Source organism: Spea bombifrons, chromosome 5 (genome assembly GCF_027358695.1).
Source record: "Spea bombifrons isolate aSpeBom1 chromosome 5, aSpeBom1.2.pri, whole genome shotgun sequence".
In the NCBI taxonomy this organism is placed as follows: Eukaryota; Metazoa; Chordata; class Amphibia; order Anura; family Pelobatidae; genus Spea; species Spea bombifrons.
In genome coordinates this window covers 82,393,141-82,408,242 of record NC_071091.1, presented here as the reverse complement: position 1 = coordinate 82,408,242, position 15,102 = coordinate 82,393,141, and the positions used below count along the sequence as shown (strand labels likewise).

At 36.9% G+C, this 15,102-nt stretch overlaps 1 protein-coding gene across 1 annotated transcript in view; it reads left to right on the top strand.

Moving 5' to 3' along the window:
• NOL4 (nucleolar protein 4) overlaps positions 1 to 15,102 on the top strand; it is a 123,655-nt gene that overhangs the window by 43,342 nt on the left and 65,211 nt on the right. Inside the window, exon 2 of the mRNA XM_053466172.1 lies at positions 14,768 to 14,917. Coding sequence (XP_053322147.1) covers positions 14,768 to 14,917 — 150 coding nt within the window. The remainder of the gene's footprint in view (positions 1 to 14,767; positions 14,918 to 15,102) is intronic.

Below are 15,102 nucleotides of genomic sequence, written 5' to 3'. Positions count from 1 at the left end.
CCTGAGACCTTGGAGCTTCAATGCTCCCTTATACCTCACAATGGGAAAATAAGGGGAACCTTTCAAGTCTACAAGAAAATGTAAGGAGAATTAAGAAGCAAAGCACATATCCGTACAAAAGACGAATCCGATCATTCTTTGGAGTTTTTTTTCTTTACTACATATGAAGCTTTAGACATCCCACACCCTGTCCATGGTGCTGACAGAAACAAATGGCCTTCCAGCAATCTCAATTTCCTTCACCATAATAATAAAAAAAAATACAGTTTACTATAAAATTTACCTTGTAATAGGCTAAACATGATACCAACACCTTCTCTACTAACTGGTCGCTAACAGTTGGACATGGAGTTCATAATTAACGCTGTTCAGCATATTTGAGGATGATTTCTTTAATACTTTCAGCGCAGAACCAATTATAGAAGGAGCTGTACGCACTTACTCTGGTAGTAATTGTGAGACAAACAAGGGTGGAGAGGCAGTGAAATCATCAACACCTTCTTATCCCAAGTATCCCTTGTGGCTGAAAGGCCCTCGGATGTAGGTCACAAGGAAATAAGACCTATTTTAGCCTAATTGACTTAATTTTACTGTTTACATTTCATTGACACTCCCACACCCTTTCTCACCCATTTTCCCTGTAATGGGTCCTTTCTGCCCTTATCTAGCAATGCAGTCTGTGGGCTGCAGAGGTCACACTGGCCGATGGTATACTAATCCCATCTAATATGATTGTCTTTTTTTATTTATATCAGTGGTCAAAAAAACCAAAATGGGCCAGAGATGAAAAAATATATTTATATATATATAGAAATAAAAAAAGAACTGATGCTAACTTATGAGAGTATTAAAAGAGTGAAAACTGGGCTTAAGGCATTTCTTCCATAGTTACGTATATACATGTAACTATTTCAGCCTTTAACATAGAATTGTAGTGGCGGTGGCATTCATTCACCATAGCACAGTACCACAGAATATTTACTGTGCTTTATAGACAAAATATATCCAATTTATTGGGTAATTTATCTAATTGACGTAATTCTAGTTTTCTTATAACCCTTGAATATATGTATTGTAAGAAGTGTTATATAAAATAAAAGATAAAAATAATAATAATAACAACTCACAGTCAACCTCACTATACCAAAAACCCTTACATCTTCCAGACCAAACCCTTCATTTCCTCTTCAATTATAGTCAACAAAACCACTCATTCTATGGCCCTTCTTTGCAGGTCAGATTTAGTTCACCCTTCTTCTTCTGCAATATGGATTTCACGGAGCAAGAACTACTTGTGCTTTAGTTCCCAAAAGCACCTGCTATGTACTATGATTATCACTACTCTCATGAACCCCCCATTTTTCACTTTTGCTAATTGCTGCGAAAGTCTCTTGTCACTGACTGTTTCCCATGATTTATTCATAAAAGATTCCATTTACTTCCTCTGGCTCCTAGTCTAAATATGCTAAAACTTTGCCTGCAACGTGATGCTATAATGTTGGATGGGCTCGAAAAATAAATCAAGAAATGATATAGTGGTTATAGTTTATTATTCTGCAGTTTGGCACAGATGTTGTCTGCGAATGTGTTAAATGTAAAAAGCATGCATACATTTGTCATACATGCAGAAGAAAACACAGCGACTGGTCTCTAGAGAACAGTATAAGGGATGTATTCAATAGCCTTCGAGTCTATGTACAATGCATTTAATGTCTGGGCTAAGTTATCAGTCACAATTCATTATGATAACCACTTGTCAAGATTAAACGTTTGCAATGAAACATACTGGTTGTACTGTTGTGTTACATGCATTAAGTGTTCCAATAAATATCTCCAGTGAAAGGTGCGGTTGGATAATAAACTGTTATCCTACTTGTGAGATCTCCGCTTTACCATAATTCACTTAGTCGACTATTAATCCTTTTTTAAAAAACTTTTGTAAAGTTAAGTATCAGCTGACTGCCTGCTGCTAAATATTTATAAAGGCACAAGTTTACAGCAAACCATTTAAGAAACATGGTGTTTTTTGGTTCCACTTATCAGTTTAATTTATTATTAAAGATAAAACAGCGACTGTATTGCACGAGAATTAACATAGAAACATGTTAAATTGATAAATCATTATACATCTGGAGGACTACTGATGCCCCCACTATTAAACATTATACATATTTGCAAGGTAGTGATAGCTTTATATATAATTGAGATTTATTTATGTGTTATGATAAACAAAACAAATATTTATTAAAGATGATTTTTTTTAATTAAACGTCTAAAATTACTGTGATTAAAGCATACAGCTGTGGCTATGTTAGTAACATTTTCACACGTGACATCTTAGGGCAGTATTGAAGAGTTTACACATATGTACAGTGGAAAGATAGTCTTATACCTGATAGTAAATGTTGTGTCTGTATAGGATTTTTTGGGTACTACTTACTAACCTCGAAAAAGAAAGAAAAACCCCAAACCATTCTTCACAATCACATTATGATCTTGGATTAAATGGTTTTACATGGTCTCAAACTCCTTAAAATGACCAAACACCATGAAAATAATACGATAAAATGTTGACTTCCAAACCTTGTATACGTCGATCAAATGAGAGGTTATTGATCATTGTAATTAGATCAAATTGTATTTTGGATAGGTCAAGCAATACAGGTTTAATGCAGGTGTGGTTTTAGGATTACACTATTAGAAATAGAAGATGGATAAGAGGTGACCAACACGTGGAGTGATATCTAAACTGAAATGAATGCTCCCAAAGGTCGCTATTAACCTTTTTCTATTCACATACTTACATTAATGTTCATGTAAATGTTAAAGAAGTAGGCCAGTACAATTATGGTTCATCACAGTCAGACAAATGATCTATGGTAAGAATCCTGTTAATAATTTTGATCCATTTTAGGATTGGATTATTATATAAAGTATAATCTGTATATAAATCTCCAGCATATTATTCAATTTTATCTATTTCTATGACAAAAGATAAATGAAAAAACATCCTAAAAACAATAAAAAATCCATGGGAACATATTTTGTGCATGTGCCTGAGTCTGATGTCCGAGACCTCCTACCTGCAGCCGGACTCTGTGGGAAATGTTCAGGGGAAAGAGGCAAATGAATATTAGGAGATCACGCAGACACCACAGAAAGTTTTCCTTTTTGCTCCTTTACTGACAAAATAGTTGTGTATTGTGCGTGTAACCCTGTACGTAATTGACTTATTTATCATAGACCTCAAAGGGTTTTTGCAGGCACATATTGTGTTCTAGTTACTATTGATGGTGCTTCTAATAATTGGTATTGCAATGGTCTTATAGAAAAACTGGTGCTGAGGCAGATAACAGCTGCTGCTATAAGATCAATGGGATACGGTGGAAAGGGGGTGGAAATACAAAGTTGGAGGATTTGTATATATGGAGAGAGAAGAGAGGACAGGGCTGGTCTTTAGGAAATAATGGTACATACAAACTGCCTATTATTCTTGAAATTACTCTTAAGTTATTTTTTTTGAATTTTCTGCAATTATGGCTTGCTCGTTAAGTGAGAGCGGAACTCACTCAAAAATATCTGCCAGCAGACCATGAAATGTCCAAATGACAGCAAACACCTCTAAATTTACTTACAGCTGAAGTGATCTATCATGTGAACAGTAGTAGGCATGGAGCCATTTATGATCTATGATGATCTATGATGTAGACAGCCGGCATTTCTTCAAAGAAAACAGTTGATGGCTTCAAGCTGTAAGACTAGTTCATGACTGTCAAATGAGAATCTCACATTGACCAGAAGTATTCAAATAGGCCTGTTTCAAATACTCATTAATTACTTTCATATAACTCTCGTCCACGACAACGTTATGGATTTTTCCAAAATGTCCGTCATGTAATTCTTAACCAAACAACCTTCTTACTTTGGTCTTTAGGCAGAGGTGTTGCATTCTGAGTTTTGTCCTAAACCAGTACCCCTGTCACTCCCAAAAGCACCCACTGCAGAAAGTAAATAACATAAGAAATGCGTGTCTCCATATTATCTTGAGGAGTTACACAGCTCTAAAGTATTTATTGCATGTTTATGGGTTGTTCAAGGATGTATTGGACCAAGATAAAATATGCTATTGATTTAAGAGTTAAGGCAGACAACTTGGTCCTTCTCATCTGGTAAATTTTTTAGCTGGAAGTTAAATACGGAGGTCGCATGAATTTTCACGGCAAATCTCTGCCATTTTGGGGGGAAACTCAGAGTGTAGCACAGGCTAGTCAGTGAAGTATAATTCTGAATGTGTGTTACTTGGAATACGGTGCCTGCTGCTCTACTTAATCCCATCAATTTATGATATGGCCACATTGACGTGTAAGCACAGGCAGGTCCAATTAATCTCTCTTTTGCTACAAGATCGGTTTATGTTTCCAAGGCTAGTAATATGCTAACACTTCCTGGGGACCCTCCTCAAATCTTGATAATAATCATCTAGGGTTATTAGAGGTTATGAGAGGGCTGTTCTTTCAGTAAGTGACGCTGACAGTATTAATGCAATAAAGTGTCACAAACAGCAAGCAGAGTGCTGGGTTGTATAGCGAGAGGCGCTGGTAGTAGAACAAGAAAAGTGGTTCTGTTGCTTTACAGATCTCTGGTCAGATCTCACCTAGAGTATTGTATTCAGTTCTGGAAACCCCATCTCCAAAAGGATATTGACATTTCGGAGAGAGATCGGAGGAGGGCTACCAAAATGGTACATGGCTTTCAGAAAAAAAATATCAGGAAAGTCTAAGGGAACGCAGTATGTTTAGTTTGGAGAGAAAAAGAGATGAGATTTGATAGAAATATTTAAATACTTAAAGGGATTTAACAAAGTGCAGGAGGTAAGTTTATTTAAAAAAGGGAACGATGTTAAAATAAAAGACCATAATCTAAAACTAGAGAGTCAGAGGTTTTGATAATGTAAGGAAGTGTTACTTTACTGAGAGGGTGGTAGATAAATGGAATAGCCTCCCATCAGAAGTGATAGAGGCAAATATAGTACGGGAATATAAACATGCATGGGATAGACACAAAGCTGTCATGAATCTAGAACAAGATCAATGACTGATTAAGACTTGAATGACTAGATGGGCCAAATGGTTCTTATCTGCGCTCAAATTCTATGTTTCTGTGTTCCTAATTATATTGCAGCCTTGCTGTACACAATTCCCATGCAGCTCCCCTTATACAGCTGAGCTGTCAAATCAGCAAATGTATTTGGAATCCTTAGTAGAAAGCAGCCAAAGGAAAGGAGGCTAAACAGATAAAATAAATGAAACTCTAAAAAAAATGTTAAACCGCTAAATTTACAGTTTTTACATAGTGAATATAAGGTCATGCAGGAACATTATAACAGCTATAAAAGTGTTTTTTTGAGCGTGTGGAATTGTACACTTAATTGTTTAATGTCTCTGTTTAATTAGTAATTGAAAGTAACTGTTATGTATAACTATCTGTACCGGTTACCCATACCATAACAGCATTCAGTAATGTAAATGTCACTTAACAATGCACTAATCGGCGCTGCCAATACAAACGCGGTACAAAACATGGAGTCTGCAATGCAGAAAGATCAAACATTATTGTATTCGGTGTTAAAAGAAATAATTTGTGATGAGCGCCCCTGTACATTTGTCTCCAGCCTAAAACCGGCCACTCTTTGTTAAGTGGGGCAAGTTATTGTATGTCGACAGTGCTAGGTTCTAGATGTGCCTGCACTTCATATTAAGGTGACCTAATTTATATCTACTGTCCTTATATAATAACACTAGATAAGTGCTGCATTATGTAGAGAGAAAGAAAATAAGCAGAAATTGCATTTCATTTTTTTAATCGATGAACCCTGTCCCATAAAAGCCAGCATTTAAAATTAAATGAACTCACCAGTGTTGCTTAGCAACAGAGCCCTCCCCTGTATGTTACATCACTGGAAGGAGCTTTGCTGAAACCAATCACAAGCGTACATCTATGATGTCAGAAATGAGCGGGCTAAGCAGAGCATAGATTTAAGAGTGCCCATAGAAACTGGGTTGATACAGGAGAGGAGTGTGATCATTTATAGGGTTAGTGATGTTTAGGTGGAACAGCACCTTTAGGGGGTTTATTAAAATGCATGATAGCGCTGACATTAGTGTACTCCTGTGTCTGTGTTTATTTAACTGCTCGCCTAAGGGTTAACCCTATTATACCTTTGGCTCTCAGATTACTCTTTCTATCTTTGCCTAAGGGAAATATACTCTTGCGTGTGTGTATGTATGTTAGATACACGTATTACACCTGACTGACTACATACATTTCACATATAAAGCGTGACCCAACAGGAGGGCAACAATATATTCATTAGTGATTCCTGTGAAATCCCCTATATTATATAGTCATTAATTGGTGTACTCACAAGGATATAAACGTGTCCTGGAAAATGTCACACATAATGTGTAAATGTGATGCTTTTATAGACATTGTCTTATGTGATTTGTACAGAAATGCAATGCATTCATAACCAAAAAATCATTCTAAGCTCCTAGAAGACACATTAGAGGAGCGGAGAAAGACAAGATCGTCTGAAAAATAACCATAGGTCCTAAACTGAAAAATTTGGGCGGTATGGATTGTTGGATTTTGTAGTTAACTGAGTATCAAGAGGCCCATAAAATACATTTGAAGTAATGCTGGTTTCTGAGACCAAGGACTAGTTGGTGGTCGGTGATCTGGCTTCCTAACATTAATATTTATATGCCCTTCGGGCAGCTTAAAAAAGGAGTCTGCATAATAAAAAGAGGAGGATGCCCTTGTTATAGGGCACATGCATTTAAAGTGCTTTGTAGAAATCAAGCTTAGCATGGAGCCTTCATTTAAATGTAAACCATTATGAGCCTTGCAGGGACAGTAATCACATTGATGCAGTTCATACCATGTCCACTAGGTGGGGTTTGCTCTTGATTTTTTTCTTATTGAAATAATTGAATCTAGTTTATTTCTCACTATGCCTTGAATGTCCGACTGCAGAGATCACTTTTACCAAGGCCTACGTTTTACAGTTTTATACATGAAATAAACCACTGTGTTCAGATTAAAATAAGACACACACATAAAAAATTAACCTTTCACGTAGAAATTTGCTTAAAAGATTTGTATCATTATACCTCACTATTGGGTTATGCCTCCCCTTTTGATAAGTTGCTGATTTTTATTGACAGGCTTAGGCAGCCTTTGTAACCGGTCTATTTCTACTATGAAGTCTGTGCCATAGACTGCTTTAAAAAGCGATGTGCGCTGTTAGGTCACAAAGAACTGGCATATGATGTCATCCCAGCTCTCTGCAGTGAAACAGGGTGGCTGCGATGAGGCCTAGGGCAGCACTCAGGTTTATATGCCTCTGTTTGTTTGTTATGCCACCTCATGTCACAGACCTCAGCTCCCCTGAAGGCTACTTAAACATCTTTACACTAATTGCAACAAAAAACACAAAGGCTACAGGCAGTTTTGGTAAATTAATTGGCTATGTTAAAAAATGTTAAGTAGAGAAGCTCCTCTTTAATAATTAAAATCCCTTTGGACAATGTTAGAGAAACATGCCTACCCCTCACTTATATATCGGATTGTTGATCCTGGAGGTTCTCTGTTTTTGGTTGAAGAAACTGATTGAAGAGTACTACTGCTGTCACATATTCTAACCGCTGACCCTAAAACAATCTTCATTTTATGTTTCTTCACAGAAAAACGGGAAATAAATAAATAAGTAAACATTTACACATTTCCAGAGAATCAGATCTTTGAAGAAACACATTGTCATGTTTTTGTAGATTATCTCTCAGGAAGTACACATCGAATTGATCTCAGTTTTTCTTTGAACATTAGCTGAAAAAGAACAGTTTCTTGTTTAGACTTTGAGAGAAGAAACAACTTGTGTTGCTTTTTGAGGAGAATGAATGATTACCGTGTCATTTGATTAGTCTCTTTTCTAACAATAACTGGTTAGCGCTACACGTGTTTGTACATGGACCAACATGTGCTGCCGTTCTTGGAGGATCAGTTACCCAGTACAGCTGAGTAAATATAATGATATTGCAAGGCCTTTGGCTTCACAATTAGCCAGGTATATGAAGAATATATTCATAGGCTTGCTAATGTAAAGGCCAAAAGTATGGGCTTAATACAGGATATGATTAATGGTTTTGTTCTGCAACAGCATACTAGGAAGCCCAACTGGCCAATACAGCAATCTGGCCCCAGTAGTATATCACTGGTGCTGTCAGGCATGTTCTCCTAGGCCCAGTTGGCAGAATGCACCGCTGCCAGAAATAAGAGATGTGGTTACCCCAGCTTACTGGTTAGTTTGATTGTGGAAACGTTCACGTGGTGGTATGACTACTTATAGGGCCAGATCAGATGGCGGCCAGTCCTGGTACTTTGAGGTAAGCGCGGCAGACAGCTAGATATGTGCCGCTGCACACTCAGCTAGAGAGGCAGATTGGTTAGTAGGTGGCGCTGCCAGCCCGTGACTCACAGGGCATTTGCCCAGTGTGCCAGATGGCCAGTCCGAGCATGATTATTTAATAATCTACAGACTCACACAATAAAGCACAGGGTACCTTATTCCATGGCAGTGTCCGGCACACATCAAACAGCTTCCTACTACATGAATACCTTCCCACCTGGATGTGAAATAAGTCATTCCAGATTCCCTGACTTAGGCTTCCTTTATATGTGGGAGCAGATTTGTCAGGAGGTGTTAAAGCTAAATATAAATATGTTATCTTCTTCATTTTAAACATGCTGTTCCACTAAGTCAAGAATGTACCACTCTCTAGTATGCTAAACAAATTAATATTTTCAGATACAACTTTTATTTTTTTTCCTCTGAAGATTTAATCAGACATATTTTCAGGTGCTATGGCATCGGCCTATTATTGTTTGCATTTGTATCATATGAGGCGGTGTGCCTTGAAACGCCTAGAGGCATTAAGGGGTCAGCACTATATCGATAAAATATATGTTGGCTGCACCAATGCCCCAGGGACGTACTGTTCTGCAAATGCTCTGTTTTGCATTCAGTTAGGCCATTAGAAAAGCAGTGATGTATTTTATTGACCCACTGAGCTCCTTCGAAATCAGTGGATGGAAGAAGGGATTCAAAAGTCTTTAGGTCTCAAAGAAGGATCATCCCTCCAAACACATGGAGCTTGTTAGAAGGTGCCAGGTATGACCAAGCCCTGTGTGCTAATTCATTTATCCACACTTCCCGCAGTACCAGTTCTTTTCTCCAATAGAGAAAACCAGATAAAAACCACAGATAAATTGTATACCATATAATTAAACCGACTCCATGTAGTGGTCACAGTACCAGGGCAGCTGAGTTTGGTGTTTTCAGCAAGTTAACAAAATGGGAAAGCTTTGAAATACATAAAAACGAGTATTTCAGAAACCACATGTTTTGCATAGTGTAATAATGTCCAAGTCTGTTCTTGAGTACTTTGATACTAGAAGGATCAATAGAATACGGTTACAGATTCTTACATTAGAGTTGAAGGTAATTCGTTACCAGCCGCCACATTACAGGCACAGAAATAGAATTAAGTGGGGGGCCATAATTCATCAGTTTAAATGGGAAGTCCCATGAAAAAGATATTTTTGAACCATACATACACAGTGCTGTATACAGTAATGTAGGCTAGCAATGGCTAAAATCTGGCTTCAAATAAACGCTATCTTCAGACGTGGAGGCTGCAATTGATGTCAATCGCGTGGTTGATGTTCTCTGCACAGTCAGCACACTGAGCTGATCCTTCGTGGCAATTCTAGTGGAGTCCGTTTCTTCGTAGACGTTCATTAGTCAAAGTTTACAGTCAGGTTACTAAGTCTAAGCTTTGTTATTGTTAACACAGGCAGATTGGGCTGAGATAGCAGAGCTAGAACAAATGCAAATAGCTAATATGCAGCTGTCTGAAAACATTGTACTTTGCAAAAACCTAACTGTTTGAAAAAAGAAAACAGCACATTTTTTAAAACTTATTTTTAATCTAATACTAAAAAAAATAGAACTTCCATTTAAAGTACCATCTGTAGGAATGTGGACAGACGTTTGTCTTGTGAATCTCATTGATTTGGAATAAATCTTAATGATTTTGAGCATAACATTTTTCTAAATGTCATTGGAGTCTGTTATATAAATGGCTGCTGGATAATTTACTCCATTTTTTTGGATGGGGTTACATATTCTGGCTCAGGGCATTACTTATAACACACTAACGCAAGATTCCGTAACGCAGCAGCTACATAATATTGCGAGTATTGGTGACATTCAACATTTGACCAACAGCCTAAGAAACCTTGATCTACGCACATTCACTGTCTGCTGCATCCTAACTCTGGTGACTCCAGATGATGTTATGTAGCCAAGTGGAGCAATCAATGGACCAAATTTAACAGGGCAAATGCTGTATCAGAAAATATAAAACCATGTGACAGCTGGCCTTCTGCCAAATCCATTAGAACAGGGATACAACTAATACAACTTGTGTCAAATTGAGAAATGGTGAAAGGACTGCAGCGCATGTTACTGTTACAACGTATAGTAAAGAAGGAGAGCATGCCAAAATGTGTAATCTAATTACTAATTAAAGATATAGCAATGTGGTGTGCTTTGCTTCTTTACTTTGATTTGGCTGGATGATATACCCAGGTGAAGAACCAAGGCTGTGTTCAGGGTCTCTTCATTTGTATGTATATATTTTTGTTGTGCAACAGCATACTATATATATCTATATATATATATATCTATATCTATATATATATATATATATATATATATACATATATATAGATATAGATATATATATATAGATATATATATATATATATATATGAGATATTCCTATTTGAGAAAAAAGACATGTTTTAAATATATTGCCTTGCATATTGATCTTTTATTTTCTGATATTTTGTTGTATTTGTCAAATCAACATTTAGAAATGTTAAAATATTATTTCTCCAGCCCAACCTAAGTATTGGTCCCTGAAACTGCACTTAGGGTTGGGTTACACCCCAAGCAAGCGAATGGTACATCATCATTCCTTTGAAGAATACACTTTATAGACTTGCAAGGAATATACATTGTATGCAGCTCTGGAGCTGCAACTTCTTCTTAATGTAAGTAATTGTTTTTTTAACTTTAAAGAATGCATATTAAAGTACCCATAAAGTTCTTAACCATGTATTCTTTTTTTTTGGTGAGGCTGTAATGGACATTAAACTGTCTCTTTAAATGTTACCCTTTGGTGCCAGGGGCTTGTTAGTTCCAAACTGGACACATGTAACTTGCTTCCAAGAACAAACTGGTCTTTGTTTTTATTATAAGGGTCAACATTAATTTTGCAGCAGTGTGATTTAATAACTTAAGTAAGCTGAATGAGGGGAAATGAAATTGCTAACTTTACGGGAAGCTATGCAAGCATCCATTATATTTCATTTTAAGGGAGTCTCCTGGGAATTGAGTCCCAATTCCAATTTCCAGATACTGACCCAGTTGGCAGGCTTGGTATCTGAACCGTGCTACTGTTATTTTCATGTTCATAGAATTCAGTACTTACTTGCTATGTTGATCTTGGAGCAAATTGGGTTATTTGGTGAGAAAATGTATTAATTCTACATGAAATGTAATGATATCGAGATGATTCTTTGTTGGCGGGCAGCATGGGGCACTGGGGTCTACCTTTATGGTATAATGTGACAGGTTTTAGGATTGACTCTGCTTATGGGTAAGCTCTCTATGATGGCACAAGAGGGTGTTCGTTAGGGGCATTCACACAGGGATTCTTTACTGCATGTTGTTATAATGCAAGAATCTAAAAAAGTGGGAAACATGTTGTTACGTTTTGCCTATAGAAACAATCCACAATTGAGAGGTCAGAAGAATGCTCAAGATAATAATATCCAGGCCATAAGAAACACATTAAGGAAATTGCGTAATAACACTATAAGAAGCCAATAACATTATTAATTTGGTTAAGTCATTGTGTAAGCCCAGATGTTTATGCTAACCTTGTTTGATAGAACATTCCAGGAACTGATAGACCTTTAATTAAATAAACATTTAAATGTATATCAAACACGTTTAAACCCCAAATGTAAAACATTTCTGGGCACATTAGAATGTTACGTTGAAAAGCCCACGTTTATGTGGCTACTCATTGCTGTTATACTGTTCTTATTATTAATATTTTTTATTGATGTATATAGTGCCATAATGTTCTGTAGCACTGTACAACGTGTAGCATTTTTTATGAGGTTTGCTATATTGGCTTTAAAAATACAATGTTCATAACAAGATTTCTATACTCAGTTTCAGAGTACATACACTGGATAAATATTAATGGATACCTCTGAACAGAGCAACTTTACAAACTACATTAAGAACTAAAGTATTTTTACCTATTATCTTATCTAAGCAAATATGTGCCTTTGTCCCTCTTCTGAAGGTTTAATCACCTAAAATAATGCAGGAATATTAAGATGTGTATTCAGTTTCTATAGCAACAGCCTATCACTGCCTGATTTTGTGTCCTATGACATTTAAAAAAATATGAATAAGGCACACTTTACTTTAGATTCAAGATTTATTTCATGGAAGGGTTTGGGCATCCAACAAGTACTAGGAAAGATGTTTCTATTGCTGGTTTAGTAATGAATTGTTGGTGGGGCGTTTTACTAAGGAATTTCTGGGGGTTGCTCCTGGGGGAGTGGACCGGGATGTGGGTTTATAATTTAAAGAAAACTGTTTTCAAATGTCGATCGTCAGAGAGAAAGGAGGCAGAAGTGTAAGAAGTATGAGAAGAGAATGAGATAGGGAGACAATAGAAAAAAATGAAAAGAGAAATTAGAGGAGATGAAAAAGACAGGAAGGAAGACTGAGATGAGATGGAACAGGTGACCAAAAAGAAAAGAGAAGGGGAAAGAAGAAAAGGGAAAAAAAAGATAAAAGGGAGAGAGGGTGGGATTAGTGAAAAAAAAGAGAACAAAGAGAGAAAGACAGCATAGGGAAAATTGGGTGGCGAGACAGGTGAGACTCTAACACACAGACACTCATACAAACACACACACAGTCTGACACTCACACCAACACACACTAACAGAAACCCAGACCCATACACTGACACACATAGCCGGGTACTGACACATTAAACAAACATACCCTGGCACCCGTTAAGACATGTACAAGCACACAGCCAGAAAATTACACTCACGCACCCTGACACTCGCACTAACACGCACAAACCCTGACACTCACATAGACACACACACATACACACACTAAGACATTCCGACATGCACTAAGACATTACTAACTGACTCATACACTAACGTACCCACATACCAAGACACTAACATACAACCTTACACTGACACACACTCTCCCTGACACTTATGCTAACGTACACACACTGCTGCCGCAACCACAAGGGATTCTGGGTAGGCGCATGAAAATAAGGTCAACAATAAATCAAGACACTCACACTAAGACACACAGTTAAACACATACACAATCACACTAAGATAAACCTCACTTACACTGTAGAAATCGGCATTTAAAAATTATTTGTCGAAATATTTCCTCTCAGTTGTGCAGGTCGGTCCTTAGCGCCAGCTTCCCGCGGCCTGATACAGTGAATTATATTACATTGAAAAATATCAAATGTCACATATATTAAAACTAATACTTCCAGTTGAGCATTTAAAGTGAAAGTTTAAAGCATTATTGAAAGTTGCAGCATTTTTAGGAGCAGATTTTAAAGGGGTTTTATTGTTTTTGAAGTAATTTAGTCCCCAAACAATATATAGATATTGCTATATTATGTAATCTATTTCATTAATGCTGTATTGCATTTCATTAGCACTGCAATGTTGTATAGTCAGCCAAATAAGACCTGTACAGAACTAGGTGTATTTTAAAGACCCACCTGGTTTGGTTCAGCGGCAGGGTGTCACAGGGTGGTAACATCTACTTTAATATAAGCATATTATATGTTTTTGATTTAGGAAAACCAATAGGAACAGATATGTTGCAATACTATTGCAACTCATTGAACTTTTCCTCATTCTCTAATCTGATTGTAAATCTACAGTGCTTCAGATTCGCTGATTCTAAATCGAGTCTGTTAGAAGTCAAGGCATCACTACGTACCTCCAATGTTTAGTGTTAATGGCTACTGCTGTATACTTTACAAATCCCTTTTTAGCCATATCTTTACTGATTATTTTCTTTGTAGAAATCTGTTCCTCTGATCCATCTGTTATCAGTTATAATTTCTTTCTACTTGTTCTGAAACAGTCAGCTTGTATCGAGTTTTAGAGGAGCTCTTGAATTCTGGCTAATAGATATGAATCCAAGGATGCTTTACGTGTATATGATGCATGATGGCAGTGTTGTATCAGCACTAGGATTGCATGATAGTAGATCATACAAACACTTACATTCAAACAGCAGTCTCGGTAAACTTAGTTTAAAAATCTCTGCAATTTACAGGAAGGGTTCTTAATTTGTAAACATGAAATTATATATTTTGGGGCTGATGTGTTTAACGGCCATTTACCTGAGCATTGCAATAAAATGCAAAGTCTTGGTATGAACGACGGCTTCTTGAGATAGCGGTCACCGAGGACATCAAGGATAGTCCTTCAAAAATGTATTCTTCCACAATCAAAGGGCTTGACTCATTTTTGTTCTTTCTTTGTGTTTTAGGATGGAGTGGGCATTGAAGAGAAGCTGTCCTTGAGAAGAGTGGCAGTGGTGGAAGATTTCTTTGATATCATTTATTCCATGCATGTGGAAACCGGGCCTAATGGAGAACAAATCAGGAAGCATGCTGGACAAAAGAGGACTTACAAAGCTGTACGTATAAAGCTCTGGACATGGCCATTATTATACATTAAAATGAAAATCAATAGTATTTGAATATATTGTATATGTTGTATGCTATTGGTATGTACTCAATATATAAGTGAAGGTTTTGCTGAGACCTTCAGTTTTTGGTGTGGTTTTATATAATTTTTGTTTATTGTTTGTCGCATATCTTT